The 21,379-nt window shown below is 51.8% G+C and overlaps 1 protein-coding gene across 5 annotated transcripts in view; it reads left to right on the top strand.

Moving 5' to 3' along the window:
- Adgrd1 (adhesion G protein-coupled receptor D1) overlaps positions 1–9,825 on the top strand; it is a 116,111-nt gene extending 106,286 nt beyond the window's left edge. For all 5 annotated transcript variants that reach the window (XM_048433707.3, XM_048433709.3, XM_048433708.3 and 2 more), the window contains 5 exons: positions 4,077–4,168; positions 5,912–6,038; positions 6,350–6,391; positions 6,682–6,774; positions 7,737–9,825. In XM_048433707.3, coding sequence (XP_048289664.3) covers positions 4,077–4,168; positions 5,912–6,038; positions 6,350–6,391; positions 6,682–6,774; positions 7,737–7,832 — 450 coding nt within the window. In that variant the 3' untranslated portion in view covers positions 7,833–9,825. The remainder of the gene's footprint in view (positions 1–4,076; positions 4,169–5,911; positions 6,039–6,349; positions 6,392–6,681; positions 6,775–7,736) is intronic.
- The last annotated feature ends 11,554 nt before the right edge of the window (positions 9,826–21,379 follow it).

Raw genomic sequence — 21,379 nt, 5'->3', positions numbered from 1 at the left:
GACACCACCTCCCCCCCCCCCCCCCACGAAGGAGAGACACTTCATGAAGAGAATGGTTATTGCAGACTGTGGTCCACGGTGGATTGGGCTGTGCCTGTCTCAACAAGGAGAGGAGAACAGTGCCTCCAGGCATAAGAAAGAGAAGGAGTCTAGTATTCAAAATCCTTGTCTTCCCCAAGAAGACAAGTTTAGACACATGAGTAGGTAGATGCAGATGCAGAGCTACAGGCCCATAGATCCTCAGATCCAAAGGCTATAGGCTCATAGAGTCACAGATCTACAGAGCTACAGGTTCATACGTATATAAATACACAGAGCTACAGACATAGATCCCCAGATCCATGGAGCTACAGGTCCAGATAGATGGATGGATAGATAGATAGGAGGATAGATAGATAGATAGACAGACAGACAGAACTATAGGTTCATAGATTCATAGCTACAGACACAGAATTATAAGCACATAGATATATAGAGCTATGGGCATATAGATTCATGACTACACAGACACACAGGCACATAGACACATTATAAACAAAGCTAGAGGCACACAGATCCACATCTATACAGAGCTATAGGCACATAAGTCCAGAGCCACATACAAGGCTGCGGCTTTAGAGTTCCCAGGCAGACACAGACACAGGAATTCTGGGACACAGTGTAGCACTGGGAACACTATAGTTGTGTATATGTGTGCAGATGTGGATAGCTTCTTCTCCCTGTGAAACGCTGGTGCACATACCAGTGTTTTTCTACAAGCTCCTAGATGACCCTGAGCTGACAGTGCTGCAGAGCCTGGCCCAACCCCAGAGGCGTCACTTCACCTACCATTCCTCCTTTGTCCCCCAGGGGCCACCGTAATCTTTTCCTAGGTCATGTTGGCCTGTGATCGGCTTTAGGTTTGACTGCCTGGTGTGCAGTTTGCCTTTTTTATTCTGAAATACAGCTTGGAATTGTGCCTTTAATATTTGCCCTCAATAGTTTGTCCTCATTCTGATGGGCCACGCAAATAGCTGCAAAACCCCGACAGTCATGTTACACAGCATCTCAACCACACCAGGTCTCCCTAATTCTGCTAGAACATCGTGGGCCAGAGCGAGCAGAATGGAGCCAAGAGGCCACCCTGTTTTGTAGTTCTGTGAAATTCTAGATTGCGCTGTCTGTAAGCCACTAGCTTGAATTCCTACGCAGATGCAAGATCAGCCTCTCCCAGTGCCACAGCCGCCAGATCGGTTCTGGCACAGCAACAGATACAAACCCACAGATGTGGATAAGTCGCTACAGATACGGTGGACCAGGTCCAAGGTCCTAGGCTGTGTGGAGGGCAGAAATCAAACCCAGAGAAACATTAAAAAAAAGAGAAATGGGATGAGTGGGGGATGGAGCAATATGAGCAGCCGTGCTGGTGCTGGGACACTGTGGTTCTTGAGCAGTTCAATCAAAAAGTCCTGGAGTTACCGCCTGTTACATTTGCCTGTGCATGAAACACTGTATCATGAGTTGGTGGCCCTGTTGGCAGCTTGGTTTAGGAAGCAAGACTGGGAACATGAAGCTACATCTCCGGTCTTTGATCTGAGGTCTGGGATGGAGCCTCCTTTTCTAGTGTCTGGAGGAGGTGCTGTGACTGTGAGCTCACGAGACCTGCTCATCATGATGCACTTTCTCAGCCCACATGAGGAGCTGGCTAGTATGACCTCTGACCTCACACAAGGTACCAGAATCTCTCCCACGGGCAGCACCCCAGAGGCCCGTCTCCAGGCCCGCTGCCATCCCTGAATCACTAGAACCTAGCCCAGCTAAATATCTATGGGACCCCACCCCAGGGATACTGTTGATGGTTCATCGAAAATGAGTTTCAAGTAATTTTCCTTTTAATTTATAATTGTTCCAAATTAAAAAGTAGTCAGATGATATATGAAAAAATATGAATATATGAACAATCTTTGTCCACGTCTACTCCTCCACCCCCCAGCATCTACTATCTTCAAGGGAACAGACTTGATACTAGCTCCCCCATCACCAAGGGTTTTCTGTGGACTGGGAACCTCCATCTGCATCTTTACCCTAGTAGTGTCTCCTTCAGGGGGTACAGGACCCTGGGGCTCTAGGCAGAAGAAGGGACCATGGTTGCGTCACAGGTCTGACCTATAGAGAGCCCCGCAGCCACATCTGTAGTCCACCGGTGCATAGCCAATTTGTTTCCAATCATCAGCCAACAGCCTTTGCAGGTGTGTGAGGTAGTGAAGCTATAAACTCCCAAACTGGAAGAGGCAGGCTGACAGCATGCCAATGGGAAAGGGAATCACTCTACCCCCACCCCAAATCAGGGGGGAGGACAGCAGGAAGAATTGTGTTATTAGAAACCCAGCACCCCGGAAATGAACTGAAAGCATCCAAACAAAAAAGCATTTATTAATTGCCCCCCTCCCCCAATCTACTGAATCTCAGGATGATCAGAAGGGTCCGTGATTTTGTGAGCTGGGGCTCCTCCCTCTCCACTCTCTCTGGGGACACAGTGGGTGCTCTGTAAGATATGGGGGCACACAGCCTAGGGTACCATGACTGAAGACATCAGGACATTCTCAGGTGTCAATGGCCGTAGTGGTCTGAGGTGACGCCCCTGCCCCTTGAATCAGTCGCCACAAAGAGCTCGCTCCGACTTCTGTCGCTGTCCGACTTGGAGCATAACTGAGTCTAAAAGCCAGCGGCCCACCACTCCCACTGCCTCTTCTTGCTCCTGTCAAATGCGGTTTTCTGGCCGCTGTCCTCAGTTGTGGGAAGGGCTGGAGGGCAGCTGAATTACTGGACGCTGCGTGACACTGTGCTAGCTGGTTATGCATTAACCTTTCTCATCTCCTCCGACCTCGGGAGACTCTGTTGTTACCCAGGGCAACAAGGCGCCAGGGGAAAGTGACGGTTAAGCTTTTGTTCATGTCTGACGGTAGCATAAGCAAGAGTCTAGACAGGACAGGCAAGGTACCCACGGTGCCTCATTTTCCCGGCGGAGCACAGATCCAGAATTGTCTCTGCTGAAAACCTTTAACAAAAGGCTCCCGATGACGGATGGGAGCCGGGAGGAGGCAGAGGGAGAGGGTTGGAGTGGAAAAATACCAGCTGGAATCCGAGAGAGGAAAGCATCTCAAGTGCCCCCAAATCAGAGGGGTCTCAGAATGGACTGGGACACAGTCACCTTGGCTACGGATGCAGGCATGTTGCTGCAAGGCTGTGGGGTCAGAAGTCTTGACTGCAGGCCTCTCCAGGTGCGCCTGGTCTGGCAATGCACAGGCTGGACAGACTAATAGCCTCCCTGAGAGGCCTGATGGTGAAAACTCTGTCAGTTCTAAGGTCAGGAGCCTGGAGCTGGCTTCCTAATAATCCTGAAGATTTTAGCACTTAAGGGAATGGGCTCTGGCTACAGTGTGGCTCTCCCAACCCACTGGAGGTCCCTCAAGCAGAAAGAGACTGTGAGTCATTCCTCCGGCTAGTCACACCATGCCCCTTAACAGTTAGGATTCAAGAGAGCTGCCAGGAGGGGAGGAGCTGCCCAGAGCTGAAACTCCTGAGTGCTGGCCCAGCATGGGAGCCACCCAGCATGTCCCCATGTCCCCACCCTGCAGCAGAGACAGGGCTGGGTACAGATAACACACCCTACTGCTGTGGCTTTCAAACATCACACACCCGTGTGTGTGATGAGAGCCAGCTGCCATATAAGGGCTGGCCAAATGAGGCATCTACTCTCTCCCTGGTCAGTTTGCCCCAGCCAATCTTTCTCACTTCGTGGGAAGCAGAGATTTCCCAAGACCCATAGAGGTGTGCAGGGTCAGACGGAGTGAGCAAGCATGAGATGAGCTTTGACTGACTCATTTGACCCCAAAAGTCACACTCATTCTTCCTGCCACGATGCTTGTGGGGCAGGTTTAGGTGGCATCTGTCCTGCTGAAAGCCCCGAGAATTGCCTTGAATCTGTTCCAGCTGTGTTCCCTGTTGGCGGAGGAGTGGCTACCGTGGGGGCATGTCCCTGTGTCCTGTGGGTGGACCCTGCCTCTCACTGCCTCCCTCTCTCTCCTTTCTCGCAGGTCAACATTGTCATCCTGGTAGCTGTGACGAGGGTCATTTCCCACATCAGCACCGACAATTACAAGATACATGGGGACCCTAGTGCCTTCAAGTAAGTTGACTCCAAGTGTCCACACCCCATTGCACGGTCCATGGGGACTACTAGAGGCTTCAGGAGGGACAAGGTTGCTTCCCAGGGCCAGCACCTGAGTCTTCGCCTGGCTCTGCATTCTCAAGACCTGCATGGCCAGTCTTGGTTGGTTTGGGTCCTTACTCCGCTCCTTACTTCTGGTGACTCCAGATGAGATCTTAATGCAGTCATATGAAGATGTCCTCTGGGGATTTCTCCAGTCAGAATCAGAAGCAGCTGGAGGGAGGGGAAACAAAGATTCTAGCGACGGAAATTTGACTTCTAGTTCCCTCTGCAATGGGCCTCTCTGCCCTTCACTTCCTTCACAGCGGAAAGGGACTATCAGGGCCCTCTTCTTGGGATGCCATGTGAGGGAGCATTCTAGAAAGCAGTGTTCCACGCACACTGGGCTACCACTAAAAGAGAAGGTGTCTTTGGAAGCACCCCACTTCCCATGGAACTGACATTCCATTTGAGGTTGCCTGGGTTCCTGGTGTTTATCTATTGGGGCCTGGCAATGGCAAACGTCAGAAAAACCTACAGCAACTGGATGGGGCAGGAGACACAGTGACCACAAAGTCCTGAGCCTATAAGATACCCCATACACGGAGATACAGCCACCTGGGCTCAGTTCCCATTTTGTGTCTCTCCTTTGAACGGACTTCATGCCCAAATCCACACTCCCCCCTCCGCCCAGAGGCAGAACAGCAGTGGCCAGTGTCCTCTTGGGAGAGTGTCTTCCTTCCTGTTTGGTTGGGAGGATACTATGGTGATCATGGCCAGGCCTTGTGCTCAGTGGAATGGGATTCACTCCTGGGACTCATGGACCCAAGACTCATAGTCCTCCGTGACCATAGGGAACTGTCAGCATCTTGAACCCTAAGGATCATAGGTGGTTTGGAAGCTGCTGCAGTGACAACTGGGTCCTGTAAGCCACTTTAAAAACAGTGTATTGAGCAAAACAAAAACAAAAAACAAAAAACAAAACAAAACAAAAACAAAAACAAAAAAACCTATGAACAAGCAACAGCAAATCAATGAGATAATTATTCTAAACCCCATAAATTAACTTGACAAGTGGCTGCTCTCTTGGGCTTTTTCTGTCCCTGGAACCTTCTAGGCTGTGCCTGAATGAGGAAGTGCATTCATGAGCATCAGGAGCACTTTCCCTTCTCGTTATTTGAGAAGTTATCTGAGAAGGGGTTCCTGGGTCTGTCCCCTGCCCACTGTGGCCTGACCAGGAGCAGGGCTGTTCTTTCTCACTCCACCTTCAGCCCTAAGGCGTTCAGCGGTCAGGATCACCATCCTGTACCCAGCTCTCATACCCAGCCCAGGTTTTTGCTCCTATCTTAGCCTGGCCCCTGTAGTACCAAGGTTGGCACTGTGCCCAGGACATATATACTCCTACCCCCCCCCATTCTACCCACCATCTCTCCCAGAGCTCAGCTAGGAGGTCCCTTCACCCCTACGTCTCTCTGCAGAAGCGACACCAAGTGCTGGTCCTATCTGGGCTCCATGAAGCTTCAGGTATAAGTGTACTGTGGGAAGGCAGATTGGCATTTGCAGAGCTACAGTGACAGGCACCATGCTCTCAAGTGTCCACAGACAGCCCAATCTCATTCCCCACTGAGCTATTTCTTCTCCCAGCAGACTTGGCACCCCAAGGTCCTCCTGGTCTAGTCTGCCTGCCCACCGCTAACATGAATGCCATGGCCCTTGTTTCAGGTTGACAGCCAAGGCTGTTGCTGTGTTGCTACCCATCCTGGGAACCTCATGGGTGTTTGGGGTGCTCGCCGTCAGTGACCGGGCCCTGGTCTTCCAATACATGTTTGCTGTGCTCAACTCCTTGCAGGTAAGGGGAGCCTGCAGGCCAACAGGTTGGCAGCATGGTCTGCTCCCATCATCCCTGTCGGGTGTGAACACTAAGGTGCAACTAAAGCAGTCTGGTGTCCTCTGTTTGGAAGTTGGGGTGGTGATCAGGGTCTTAGGCTGTCCCTGAATTGAGCCATCTGGAAATCTCCCCTTCCCTGGGGCTGCAAGCCTTAGGCTCCAGGTCACAGCAAGCCCCCTACAGTGACCTGTGCTCACGTCACCATCAGAATTGAGTGTCGGGGGAACCTTGTGTCATGCGTGGCTCTGACGCTTTCTCCCCTTCCTTTCCAGGGCCTTTTCATCTTCCTTTTTCACTGTCTTCTAAACTCAGAGGTACGTCCATCCCACCTCCTCACAGCTCCAAGTGGCCTCTCACTTCCATTAGGGCACAGAGAAGGGCAGTGCTGTCTAGGGTGATCCAGCCCTTGTCAGGCTTTAGGCTTTCCTTAGGAACCACTGACTCGGATGTCGATTACCGTACCAACTTTGATACCCTGCCCTTGCATTGGGTGCTTGGGGCTCAGGACAGAGCAAGTCTCTAGAGGCTGTTGGCAATGACCCCCGAGAATTTTCTATGCCAACCTCTGGAGTTCCCGCTAAGGCTCCTTCTTCTGCCTTTGAAGGTGAGAGCCGCCTTCAAGCACAAGACCAAGGTGTGGTCCCTCACGAGCAGCTCTGGCCGTACCACAAGCACGAAGCCCTTCAGTTCTGATATCGTGAGTATGATGGGTTAGGTCTTCCCTGGCTTTACTAAACCGGTTCCAAACGCCTTCCTCCTTCCCCTCGCCATCCTCAGGGCCCTTGTTAGTGTGGCTGTTACCTGAACCAGCGAACCTGGACATCAACCTGGCTGTAAGCCGGCTTCGCAGACAGACATAGCCTCTGCTTGAAGGAGGAAGCATGCTGCTTGCAGGCCATTGTTTACATGCAGAGGTCCACCCACAGCGCCCTCTTCTCCAGGCCCCTGGAAGGGTGTAGATGCGGTCCACTTCTCTGCCATTTACTAACCCCTTGCAGTTCTCAACCTCCCTACTGTTGCGACCCTTTAATACAGTTCCTCATGCTGTGACTGCGCCCGCAGCCATAAAATTATTTTCATTGCTGCATTGTAGCTGTAATTTTGCTACGGTTACGAGTCATAATGTAAATATCGGGTAGGCAGGATATCTGATAGGCAATCTCCAAAGGGGTCGAGACCCACAGGTTGAGAACCACCGCTCTAGGGTTTCCTCCTTGGATGGCACTAGGTAAAAGTGTCGCTGACTTATGGTCAAACTCCCACCTCAGCCATTTGCCTAATGGCCTTTGTCTATCTGCTTCACAGGAATACCCAACTTGAGAGAGCAAAGAGGAAGCTTAGCTTTGTCTAACAACCCCCACCCCCAGATACACACACACATACACACACACACACACACACACACACACACACACGCAAAGTTCCTGGTGCATGGCGTGTTCCATGAAGAGAGCTCACCTGGCTGACTGGTAATGAGCGAAGAACCTGGTCTTGGTAGGCTAGGAACCTGCATGGGTTCTGGTCTGGACTCTTTGGGTGTTCAGAGCCTGGGTCTGAACCTCAGATCCTCACATGGTCCCAGGCCCAAAGCTTTTTGTATTCACATGGAATGAACTCTACCTCTTGAAATTATCTTCACACCTCCTTTGTGTTTTGTAGGTCAATGGGACCCGACCAGGCACGGCATCTACGAAGTTAAGCCCATGGGACAAGAGCAGCCATTCTGCCCACCGTGTGGACCTATCTGCTGTGTGATCAGGGTGGCTGCCACTCAAAACCAGTGCCTTCCCCGAAGCAGAGAAAAATGCACACCCTGCCTCCATCATGGGTCCCTTTCCTTGCTGCCTCAGCCTGGGTTTACAGCCCCGACCTATGACTGTGCAGAGTGCCTACCTAGCACTACAAGTTGACTCAGGAGGGGTGTGGCCAGCGACGATGTGGCCCTTCTTCCCTGATGCGGTAGGCACTTCTGTCCTCTGTGGACCCCAGAGCACAAAGTGGTCCTTGGTGACACTTAAGTGTAAACCTCCCTTGTTACCCTGTGCACAGAGCACCGCACCAGCAAGGCTGTGGTAAATGAGACCTAAGGATGCAGCCGCAAGAGGGCATAGCCTCAGCCTTGATGGAGACTCGGAGTCCTGAGGGATATTTCAAGTCCTGTGTGTCTCCAGTGTCTCCAGAGGGTCAACAGAGGTAGCTGGGTGATGTGGGCGAATGAGGCCGGCACCAATTGGAATGAACACCTTCATGTAAGGGGCCACTAACTGGGCCACTTCTCACCCTAGCAGTACACCAGTTTTGGGGTCTCTGCCTTTGCCTGTCTGGAGTCACCCATTCTCCTGTGTATGGAGCCTTGTGAAGACAGCATAACAGAGCCTCCGCTTAGGAACTGACTCAGCCTATTTCTTGCAAGCTGTGCCTCGCTGGACCCAAAGTCAGCCTTAGAAAGCCTTTTCAGACACGAGCCTCTCTACTGTCCCTTGCCTCCTTCAGGGCTGAGACCCCCTGCTGGGCATCCACTTGCATCTGCATCTCCCGGTTTTCTACGGGTGCAGCTACCCCTGTGGACTGCTTTTCCTGATGGATGTCCCTCATGTCACATATCAGACCAACCACACTGCTGAGAGTGATTTCTCCCCATTAGTGACCGCACCAAGTCTCCACCGCTAGGCAGGGTGGCCCCTGGAGGCTCTTGGGTTGGTATGACGTAGCCCTGGGAGGTGCAGTCACTGTGACAACCGCTTGTCAACAAGATCCCCGTGTGGGTGGGGACCACGGAGAGTTATGGATCAGGCTGTGAAGGGCCAACTAGTGTGACAGGAACCTAAGTGTCTGTGACGTGAACAGCCCAAACGACCAGGCTGGCCCTGATACTGGAAAACCCTCACTTCCCATGACTTCCCTGAGCTCCTACCTGCCCCCTGCCCCGCACCCACTTTCTTGCCTCTAGAATATGTTTCCACTCAGTTCTATGGATCTTTTTGGCTTAAATTGTTTTCTTTTCTTTTCTCCACTGTACTGAAATGGAGCCAGGGCCAGGCATAGCTAGGCAAGCTCCACACTGAGCCACACCCCAACCCCTAAGTGACAGCCCCCCATGCAGGCATCTCTTCCAGAAGCCCTAAGGCTATAGGACCCGACTTTGTTCTGTCCAAGCCAGGACTTAACTCTATCAGCCAACTGGGCCTCTGTGACTCTCCTGCAGCCCCTTTGGCCGACGCAGACTGAGGCCATGCCGAGACTCTGTGCTCGGTGACAAGTCCCGTCTATAGAATGTGTGTGGTCACTGCTCAGCATCTCACTACTCCTCAGACCAGACACCAGTGACCCAGGGTCCGACCTGCCCTGCTGAGCTCCCAGTAGTGAGAACACTGTATCCCTGCTACGCGTGCTGGGCTCCCACTGAGGCAAGGCAGGCCGGGGCTGGCTTTACTCCCCATGGGATGCTCAGTTTCTGGCTTTTTTTTTTTTTTTTGGTAATACTCGCTCTCACGTAGCTGATATATCGAGAGAAGTCTAAAGCAGACCCTGTCTCGGCTCCCCGTTCCCAGTGAGTGAGAGCATGCGGTTTATTTATAGGCTACCGACTTTGGCTTCTGCAGGCATTTATTATCTGTGTGTAATTTGGCCCCACATAAATTAGGAAGAATGGTGTGTGTGAGAAGTTATGGCAGAGGGAAGATGATGAGTTGCTGCTATCGTGAAGACATGTTGCGGTTTTGATGAAATAAACTCTTAATGTCCTTAACTAGAGTGTCGGGCTTCGCAATCTGTGCTTAGTGGCACCTGAACACGACGCTGTCCTTAAAGCCTCAGCGCCTACTGCATACCCAGTATATTCCAGCCCAGGGGTCTGTATCCAGGGGTGGGTGTGAGCACCCCAGGGGAGACGGCAGGCTCAGAAAGAAGGGAACCCCAGAGGGAGCTGTCTGGCTTGGGTCTTTCTAGGCTGTTTGCTGCAGTAGACAACCCTTCCAAATGCATTTCCCTCACTGGCTGCAACCTGCTGCTTCTTTATTCTGCTAAAATTAGCTCTTGGTGGCAGGGGACGGTTTGAGCTAATGCTGGAGAGTTTAGTTGATGTGCAACCTAGCAGGTGTTTGATTTCACCAGCCTCGCTTACGTTAGTTCCAGCCCCGCTCACTGGCCGGTGGGTTGTGACTTATAGTCATAGTAAGAGAGATGAAAAGCAACAGTGATTGTCAAACTATAGCAATGTCAGGAGAGGCGTGACCCTGATATTTCTCTTAATGCACTATGCTTGTGTTTTCTTCCTGGGAGGATGGGAGGCGGCACAGTGCCTGTGAGACCAGATGAGACGTGTTGATGACCTGGGCATCATAGCGTAGCATTAGCCTCCTAGATAAGCATGATTTGATCCAATCACTGCTGATCTCATGACCAAGGCTGCTGAGTGATTGGCAGGTAGAAGCCAATACGGCATGGATGCGGCAGACCAACAAGCAGGGGGCCTGTACAGTGTGGCTGCTGTACACCGATGGATGGATCCTATATGTGGTGGGACATATGCTAGACGGATGGGCAGGAAGCAGCACGTGGTGCGGATGCTTCCAGCCAACAGGCAGGAGGCATGTAAGACACGGACACACTAGACAGATGGAAGATCCACATTCCAGGTGGATAGAACAGGACAGCATGAGATTTTATGGCATTCCTCAGAAGGGCATGAAGTTTTTTTAAAAAAAAATTCAATTATTTATTTCTGGGATCTTTTTCGTTTCACACTTTTAGACTGTGGTAGACCACAGGTAGCAGAAACTGCAAAAGACGAAACCCAATAAGGTAAGGCTGCTGCCACGCCACTGTAGCTGAACGGTTAGTTCTTAAATCAATTAGGAACCAAAGCAGCCCTTTATCTCACCTTCCCTTATTCTCAGATATTCCACTCCTGCGGCTCTGTTCTTCACATTAACTAGGGTTTATATCCGATCTAATCACTTTGCTTTCTGAGGAAACTCACCATTTCCTGCCAGGAAGCTGTGCTGAGTATCCATCCCCCGGCCGCTTGTCTGAGATAGAGTTAATTTTCTTCATAGGATGATTTCACTAGAATTATGATATTCGACACTGGTGTGTTTTCTTCTTTCATTGCTCGAATCTCACCCCCCACCATCTTCCTGAGCAGAGTTGGTAGGAAGTTCCCTGTAATGCTATTCTTGCTGCTTTGTGGGTAATCTGGGCTCCCACTTCTGACTAAGGAGAAATTTACCTGGGGTTTGCACAATTTTAATGGCACGTCTTGGTGCCTTTCCGTGTGTGTGTGCGTGTGTGTGTGTCTGTGTGTGTGTGTGTGTATGTGTGTGTGTGTATCTGTGTTGCTCCATGCAGGCTTCCTGCATGCATAGTTGGTGTGTTGGGAAGCTCTCAATTATTACCGCTGACCTTATTCATTTTAATTGAAAACATTATATGATTAAAAGATCTTCATGTCTCTGGGTCTTTCACCGGCATATATGTCTGTGCACCATGTGTGTACAATACCCAAGGAGGCCAGAAGAGGGCACCAGTCTCCTGGAGCTGGAGTTACAGACGGTAATGAACTGGCATGTGGTTGCTGGAGATGCAACCCCAGTGCTCTGCCAGAACAGGAAGTGCTCTTAAGCACTGAGTCGTCTCTCTAGCTCCTGTCTTTGTTTTTAAAATTACTTTGAGAGAGACAGAGACTCAGACCCAGCCCATGGTGGAGTTCATGGTTGAATCAGAAAACTATTTGCTCTGGTATTGGTTTTCTCCTTCCACACTGCAGGTTCTGGAGATCAACTCAGGTTGGCAGGCCTGGCATCAAGTACCTTTACCAACTGAGTCACTCGCTTGCCCAATCATTATTTTTACACACTCGCACACACACACACACACACTCTACAGTCTCTTCTCATGTTCACACAGCTTCCTCTTTCATGGGGAGGAGGAGAAGGGGGACCAGCCTCCACCCCCGGGACTCTTAGCACACCTTCTATTTCTGTTTAGGAGTCTCTTAGTCTGTTTACAAACTACCCACTCCTGCCCTGGCTGTCTGGACTCACCATGGTCTCTAGAGGCCTTCTGTATTGCTTTAAGTGGAGAATTTCATTCTGATCGTTACTTCTATGTCTGCCTATTGACCTCTCCCATCTGTCTTGCATGCTTTGTTCCCTTTCACCACGGTGCTTAAGACATTAACCACAGAAACTTTATTTATTTGGTTTTTAAGTCAGGGTTTCTCTGTGTATCTCTGGCTATCCTGGAACTCACTCTGTAGACCAGGCTGGCCTTGAACTTGGCGATCCAGTTGCCTCTGCTTCTTGAGGGCTGGAATTAAAGGCATGCAATACTAATCCAGGCTCAATCTCTGCCGTTTCCCCTCTCTAGAGATTGTCATGGCAGCTCCTCAGCTGATGAGCTACAAGGATGGCTGTCCCTATTTCCAGGGACACCGTGCTGTCAATTTTAGAGTGCACAGGTAGTTAGTATAAAGAAGTTTCTAGCTACAGATGATTAGTGAGGATGGATGAGAGAGACCCAGGTCCCTGCCTGGGGTATAGTTGCCCTCGGATGCACCTTGGAACCCCCTCTTGGACGCACCATGGAGGCCCTGGTGGGTCACTGCAGGGTCCCCAGGATATCACTCTGGCAGGAAGGACTGCACCACACATCATCTCCGGCTGGGAGCTGAGGCAGGGTTCTGGGGGATGCCACCTGTGGTCCTTGCAAGCGGCAAGCCTTCAGCTTTCTTTCTCCCTTAGGAAGGCTGCACTTAGAGGAGATTTAATCAGGAAGAAAGGATGGGCCTAATGGAGTCTGCCCAGGGATCCAGGATCCTGGCGCCTCCTGCCTCCAGCTCAGCTGCTCTGTAATTGGCCCCATAGCCTCTTCTGCATCCTTTGGGTTTGCAGCTGCGAGCTCAGCTATGCTGCAGGCCGCCTCCTGCTCTGTGTTCGCCGCCTGCTTTTGCGGAATGGTCATCCTCCTCTCTTGCTGTGTGCTGTGGATGGACACTGGCCAGGCTCTTTCCACAAGGGCTGGGGGCTGGTGCCCACGACATCCTTCCTTTCCTGTGGCCATGCTGGGACAATGTCTTTGCCTTTCCCTGGGTACATCTCAGGATGCAACTCAGTGTGAAGCCGGTACCCAAGCTTGGAGGGGGCTGGGGCAGTCAGACTAGAGTCAGGTGGGATGGTGGCCTTCCTGCCACAGGCTGTCATTGATGTGGAGCTAGAGTTTCAGCAGCCATGGTGGAACTTCAGAGAAGTCAAACACAGAGGGGACCCTAGAGACAGGACAGAGCAGGCCCTTCCCCCGCAGAGGTAAACACAAGACCAGCCCTGCATGGTATTGTCCACTTAGATTTGTTAGGGAAGTAGGCTTTTGTCCTGTCTCAGCTCCTGTGGCATGGAGTTCTCAGTCACTCACAGATGACCCACCTGTCACTAGAGGAGTGATGTCTGGTCATAGGTGGACTGACTGCAGAGAGCAGCTCCCTGCAGCTGGGGTTCAGCTGCACCCCTCAGAGCCCCCAGTGACTCTCCCTCTCAGTGTGCCACATGCAAACAGCTGTCCACAGCCATCCCCTAAGCATTCAGGGTACCCAGGGTCCCATGTGTTCATGCCTTCATTGTGGGGTATGCCCTTAGCTCCCTGTGGTCCCCACTGTGTCCCAGGAGCAGGTGACCATCTCTGCGGGGTACACCACGGTGCAGAGCCCCAACTTTATGGCAGTGGGTCTCCAGGGTTCCTGCCTCTGGAGCCTCTAGGTGTGTTGCCTGCCTATGCAGGACGTTCATCCAACCCTCACCAACTGGGTTCCAAATAGAGGAGCCTCCCGGGAGCAAGGACTTCTCCACTCCTCTTCAGCCTCCAGGGAGAGCCAGCAAGTCACCTGCTGTCCGCTGGCTGCCCCATGAGCTTCCTCAGTGGTCGGGCAACTGTGGGTGATGGCAGAATGTGCCAGCAGGTGCCTCCGCAGCCTGTGCTTTTCCTCGCCTGCCTGGCAGGGTGCTGACTTGAGATGGTGTCCTCCATTTCCTCTAAAGCTCAGTGACAAAGCGTCATGGCAACATCCCCGGAGACATGCCTGACTTCCTGATGAACTGTGGTCTGTCTGTGCCTTTTCCCAATGACTTCGGGCTCCCTTCTCTGCAGGTTCCCAACTGGGCCTCATGGTGCCCTAAGGGAGGCCCTAAGGGGGAATGAAATAATCTAAAGGCTGGGAGACTGGGAGCGGGGACACAGCTTTGAATACCCAGGGTCTCTTTGTGACCTCATCATGAACTTGCGGCTCTGTATTTCCTTTCAGTCTCTCACTTACCTGGCTCAAAGTTCTCAGTTTAAATGTCGCTTCCTGGGGACTTCTTCCCCAGACTTCTGTCTGTACCATGTCATTAGAGTCTGCCATGCTCTTCCTTCGTAATGTCTGCTGGCTTAACTCTTGCATTGATAGGGACGTCTCAGGCCTCCGTCCGAATCCGCTGTAGATGGGAGACACCCCAGGGGCCAGGGCGCTCTGTCCTGTAGTAGTTACAGCTATGGCGACACAGACAGAGCCTGGACACAGAACTTAGAAAATGTGTGCGGAGTGACACATGGCACCGCTCCACCCAGGTCCTTGCTGGGCTCCTAGGGTGAGTTACACACACCATGAGACACGGAAAATGAGCCGGAACAAGCACATAATTACCCTCCAAGGGGCCTGTGTCTCCTTTCCTCCTAATTACATTTGTGCATTATGGGCTTGTGATTAAAGCGACGGCCAGTGTCACGGCACAGACCACGCCCAGGAAGTGAGCGGTAGAGATGGCGCTGGAGGGTGCACTCACAATGCTGGGAACCGTGACGCGGCTCTGAGATACGCACTTTGTTCTGGAAAACTGAAATTGACTTTGATGTCCTTTGAGAGCTTTAATGCATTTTTAATTCACACAGAACCTCCCTTCTTAGCTCTCCATGCTCCTCAGAGAGAGCGCCACGAATAGGTGGCATGCTGGGAGGAGAGCCAGTTTGGGAGGAGAGGGGCAGTTTGGGCAGAGTCATTATAAACCATGGTCTAATTTCCAAGCCTGTCTCACAGAGCATGGCCATGGGGCGTCTGGAATCCATATGCACAGAGTGAGTCCCAAGCTGCAGACTGTGACTCTGGGTAGTTCAGATGACAGGAGCCCATCTGCTCATTTACACCCCACCTTAAAGACAAGGATATTAGTTGGCTAGTTACACACCCCAAATCCTTACACCCTGCTTTAAAGACAAGAAAATTGATTAGCTTGTTGTACACCTAGGAAGTCAAGGACTCTGAATCCACTTGTATCACGCCAGACACATGCATCAAAACCACCACGTATAAACCTGGATCTAAGGCCCTGTGCATGTCACATGGTGTGGGAAAGGGCTCAGATCAGACAGCTTCACGCTGAAGTGGCTGGTACACAGCAGCCTGCGTTCCTGTGGCCCCCTCAGGGATCTCGACTATCCGTGGTCCACTGTCTCCCGAGAGCCAGTGTGGTGAGTGCTGGGAGATAATACAGCTGCATCATTTTACCATGAAAGATGCAAAGATGGACAGCTGGGACCAGCCTCACTCCCACGGTTCACCAACCGCATCCTGAGGGTCCTTTAATAATGCAGGAAGCAGGTGTCTTCTCAGCAGTGCCAGCCAAGCTGAAGCTTCCAGAGACTTCCTGGGACCTGTGCTCTCTCACATCTGGACTCGGCAGTCACACACCCCAGCTGTGCTGCACTTCCAGGAAGAGCAGGGGTGCTGGGGGCAAGCCCGGGCAGCAGAATGCAACAGAGAGATTTATGTAGATGTCAGCCAGGACTGTCTGCATAAGCATTTTTTTTCTAATCTAGGAGATAAAGGCTTCGCTGCAAAGCACTTACTGAACAATTGACATTGGGAAATAAGGCAACCCTCGTGTATTATACATGCCCACCAAACACAGGCTATGTGGAGCCGGTGCGTGCTCACTTGGGCAACAGGCGGGCTCCTCACATGTATTATGTTGAGGTGTGAGCAGCTTTGGTCTATTGTCCACATCGCTTGAGTTCACCAGAGTGTGTCACCATCTTGAGTTCCTTGCACACATCATTGTGTCAGTGTTTGTCTTACCCTGTGTGTCACATGGTTGAGCACGGGGCTCATATGGGTGATATGTGCATTTCCTGTAGATGGTCTCTCTCTCTCTCTCTCTCTCTCTCTCTCTCTCTCTCTCTGTCTGTCATTTTGCGGTCCCTGTGTCCGCTTCGGCATGCTCTCACTGCCACATGGAGGTGTGGCTCTGCGGGTCCCTTACATGCACTATGTGTGTATGCTCTGTGACTCCGGTGTGTGTGCTCCCTGCAGCTCACATGTGGGGATGTGTGCGTCACTTACAGTGATCATATCTGTGTTCTCCTGGTGACCAGACGCCTCACTCCCATGAATGCTGCCCACAGGTGGTTCCCCATAGCACTCCACTCTCTCCAAATGGTGTAGGGTGTGCATTCAACTCCTTCCCATGGGTCTCTGGTGCCTGGAGGAGGCTAACAGTATCGCCAAGGCTAAGCTCGCTCTCCTCTCACAGGGACAGCCTGGAAGCCTGCCTGAGCGTCGGGGAGGCACTCTATGAGGACAGGTCCCAAGCAGCCGTGTCTACGCAGGCAGAACCCTCCATGGACTGCAGCCCCAGTGGGCAGAGCCTCTCCTGCCAGCTCCTTTCTCTTGATCTGACCAGGATGGATGCAGAGAACCCAGATGGGCAGTGGGTCTTGCTTTAGGAAACAGCATCTTTCCCCGGAGCAAGGTTCCTGGACAGCCAGTGTTTCTCTGCCTCGTCCTCAGGGTGGGCAGAAAAGTGCAGAAGTGCCCTTCTGGACACCCACGCCCCCAATGCCCTCATGCCAGTGACAGCTTCATTTGGGAGCCCCTCTGACTCCTGTCACAGAGGGGAGACTGAGGCTTGAGCGCTCAGTGTGGCAGAGCTGGGTGACAGGAACAAAAGCTACTACCTCAGGTGTGTTCAGGAAACAAAAGGGAAGGGGCAGGGCTGGCTCTCAGAATCAAACCTCTATAGAGTAGGCCTGGGGGCGGGACTTCATGACGTCACCAGAGTCAAGCTCAGTCCTTCCATCTCAGCTGTTGCTGTGGCTTCTCAAGCTTTGACTTCAGGATCCGGAAGCTGTGGCCACTGTGCCACGATGGCACTGGTCACTCTTGCTTTCTCCCAGACTCAGCTCCCGTCAGTCCCGGGGCAGGTCTGACGCTCACTCTGATTGGCCATGAGTTGATCTCTAGAGGCTGGGTACAGAGCATGAAAAGTGTGAGAGCCTTTGCCACCCGCCCTAGGGCAAATCACATTTCCTGGGATTGGACCGGCTGGACCATGTGCGGACCATCCCTGCACCAATCAGAGACAAAGAACAGGCTTGGGTCACGGGCCCCTCTCTGGATCAGAGATGCTGCCCACCAGGGCCTCAGGCTTCCGAGGGACCCAATATAAAGATTTTCCTTGAAAAGAATCATGCTCGTTACATCCGTTCTGTTGCCTGGAAAGTTCCTGTCTTAGGGTTTTATTGTTGTGAAGAGACACCATGACCACAGTAACTCTTATGAAGGAAAACATTTGACTGGGGCCGGCTTACAGTCCAGAGGTTTAGTCCATGACCATCACGGTGGGACCTGGCAGCATGCAGGCAAATATGGCGCTGGAGAAGGTGCTGAGAGTTCTCCATCTTAATCTGCAGGCAGCAGAACCACTGGGTGTAGCTTGAACATAGGAGACCTCAAAGCCTGCTCCCACAGTGACATGCTTCCTCTAACAAGGCCACACCTACTCCAACAAGTGCCATTGTGCCTAATGGGTCTCCTAACAGTGCCATTCCCTATGGGCCCAGCTTTCAAATACATGAGTCTTTGAGGTCCACACCTATTCATGCCACCATAATCCCCTGACATTAAGACAGGACTGGACCTGGGCACCTACTTCTCACTTGGCTCCACTTTATCAGCCCCCGTCTGGTCGCCTTCAGGCCACGCATACAGACTCAGCTCTCACCTGTTTCTACAGAGCTGTCAGCCCCCGCGCCCCTGAGACCCAACAACGGCGTGGTCCTCTTAGGACCCACATGGGTGATTCCCCTGAGTCTCGAGTACCTCCTTTTACTTCCTACATCCACTCCACATGGAATAGGCTGTAATTGGGTGGGTCCCCAAGCCGGGAGTGGATTTTGAGTTTGTATCCGAAATGCTTAGCATACAGCCTCGGAAGCTGACAGGATCATCCACCACTGAGCCGGGCTATCAGAGAGCTGCAGACTGTGGACGTGCGCGCTGGTGTGAAACCCTAGTCCCGGGATTTTCCGCTTCATTTGGGAACCAGAAACGCGGCCTAATGACATGGGAAGCTTTGAGACACACGCGGGAGGTGGTGGGCTCTTGGTGGAGTCTCCGGGGAGCAGATGGGACTGCAGCAGCTACAGTTCTGTCCAGAGGAGGGGGGCACAAGCCCCAGGGAGAGATCTGAGGCTTTTACAGGGAGGAAGAGTCCAGGCCCTGCGGCCCTTGCCCCGCCACAGCAGCAGCTGGTCAGCAGGATCCAGAATGGGTCTGACTGAAAAGGAAGCGAGCAAGTCCCTGTGAGGCTCTGCGAACATCTGTCAGTCTTTCTTTTCGGGCGCCTCTCCAGCTCCCCTTGTATCTGCTGCAGCCGCTGCTGCCTCCGAAACCCCTTGGTAGCGGATAGAGTCACTGGAGAGTTTATTCCATTTTGCAGTTTGTCTACCGCTTCTGAAATATGGGGCGGCCGCATTGGGGCTACATTGGTACTCCTTGAGATCGTAGGTGCAGAGATATCTGATTTTTCGGGTGTGCGCTGTCATAGTCCCTCTTATTGGCAATGGAGATAGTGGTGGCCTGGTCCTGCGTTGACCTCAGTGAGCACAGAATCTCTTGTCCATAGAGATTGGCAGGTTAAGTGTGGCTAGGAAGATGTTCTCATTTCCTTTCTGTGGCTGAGCTAAAACTCTCTGACCTAAACAAAGCAACTTAGGGAAGGGAAGGGTTGATTTGACTTATACTTCCAGGTCATAGTCTGTCACTGAGAGAAGTCAGGACAGTAACTTAAATAGATACCCAAAGAAGAAACCATGGAAGAACATTGCTTACTGTCAATCACTCATGCTTACCCAGCCTTCTTGTACCGCCTAAGACCACCAGCCTGGGGACTGACCCCACCCACAGTGGGCTGACCCTTCTACACAGTCCCACAGGTCAACCCGACCTAGGCAATTCCTCAATGGAGGCTTTTCCCCCATATGGCTCTGGGCTGTGTTAATTGACAGCTAAAGCTAACTAGTTAACTAGGACAGATCTTTGGAAAGGATTATGGCCTCTTCAGCATCTGTTACCAAAGAAGGCATATCTTGTGATGGAGAAGAAGCACGGCCAGCAGGGAATTGACATGCGTCCTCCTGCATGCCTTGGGCCCTGCCGTTGCCCAGATCAGCTATCACCCAGCATCCTGCATCCCAGGGCTCAGAGATGAAAGCCACATGCTGCAGTCTCCTGTGCAAGGACTAGAGTTCACCGTTGGTATCTGGCATGTCTGATTGATTAGTTTTACTGTGTTTATTCCTTATCCTTTCCAATCAGTCTTTGAAAATTTCATGTATATTTCATTTTGGCTTCGAAGGCCCCTGGAGAAATTGGCAAGCTCCACCAAGGGAGAGGTTCTTCAAGATGGTAATGGGGAGGGTGTGTATCCCAGGAGAAGAAACCAGGAAGTCAAGGCTTAGGGTAGGAACACAGTGGGGGTGGGCTGGAGCTGCTGCAGGGAAAGGGGTGGGAGACAGGGGTGGGCGGCGGTGTTAGCAGGAGAAAGACTTCCACCTCTGTGGGGATGAAGGAAAAAAGATAAGATCAGATCTGATTGACAGGTCTATGAAAGAGACTCTTTTGGATTTAAAAAGGCATTTCCCTGGACGTAGATTGTAGATGAGGTTACATGCCAGAAGGGCCCTCGGATATCCATTTAACCTCATCTGCACTTAGAGAGGGGAAGTCATTCCCAGGGCTTGAAAGTTAGGCATTGGCCTGGAATCCCTATTCCTGATTTTCCTGGACATCTATCCCTGTTCTCACTGGCCATCACGGACAGGCATAGACGTTCCCACACTTCAAAGGGGACCGACTCAATCAACTTCTGTCCACCATACTCTAGAAACCCACATCCGAGGGCATCCTGAGGATCTCACTACACACAGACTCAAGTTCTGCGAAGAACCTTTGGAAGCTGTTGACCTTGGGAAGTTTGACCTTCAAGTCGGATGAGGTGGACAGAAAATCCCTCATCAAGTCGCGGGGCAACTCGTATGGGGAAATGGAGTCAGGATAGCCTCCACCTCAACTCTACTCGAGGTGTTGGGGTTGGCGGGCGGACAATGGTCCCTTAGACGTCCACTACCATCCCCAGGATCTGTGAGCACAACACCAATCCAAGGAAAGATACTTTGTGATTAGGGTTGTGGAACTGGAGATCACAGGGAGCTTGAAGGACCCAAGGCAGACCAATGTCACCCCGTGAGTCCTTCTGATAAGATGATCATGCCCAGATGGAGCCCCACTGACAAATCAGAGTGAAGAAATAGCTTTGAGGACAGAGGAGAGATGAGCCCCGATGAGCACAAGGGCCCAGGAAGTTGGTAAAACCTCAACTGGCAGCCATCAAGGGAAAGGGACCTCAGTGTTAAAATCCGAATCTTCCAACACGCTTCCCCTTAGGTCTCTAGCAACCTACTGACGCTTTGACTTAAACCATGTGACTTCTGCATCCAATTTCTGATCTGTAAAAAAGTACACAAAACACACATGCATCCACTGAGCCTCGAAGTCAATGGTGGGTTTTGGAGGTGGTGGCAGGAAGCTGATGCAGGAGGCCAGGTTTTCAAAAGTAGAGGAAAACAGCTCTTCTATAGAAGCAAGCTGGCTTTCATTTTCAAGGGTGGAGCTGACCTTGAGACTGACAGGAGCCAGGGGTGAGAAAGGCGTGCATGCTGCAGAGTCCTGACAGGCCCACCAGCTGAGCCAAGACCCTGTGAGTCCCCACCATGCGGACAATGCTGCCGTTTCTAAACAAACCTGGTGGAGGCCCAGCCTTGGCCTCCCGGCTCAGAAAGCTCTTGGATCTGCCAGAGTGTTTTCATGTTCTGTTCAGATAAGGGTGTTTTGTGCTTTTCCCCCCGTCTTGGCTGTGAAAACCATACATCTAAAGATGGATTTTGTTAAGAAAACTGCTCTTTATGATCTGGGCTTTCACACATCCACAGGCTCTCGG

The sequence above is a fragment of the Myodes glareolus genome, chromosome 2 (assembly GCF_982192425.1).
Source record: "Myodes glareolus chromosome 2, mMyoGla1.1, whole genome shotgun sequence".
NCBI classification, from domain to species: Eukaryota; Metazoa; Chordata; class Mammalia; order Rodentia; family Cricetidae; genus Myodes; species Myodes glareolus.
Note: the sequence above shows the minus strand (reverse complement) of the source record. Positions and strands in the feature narration are given on the sequence as shown.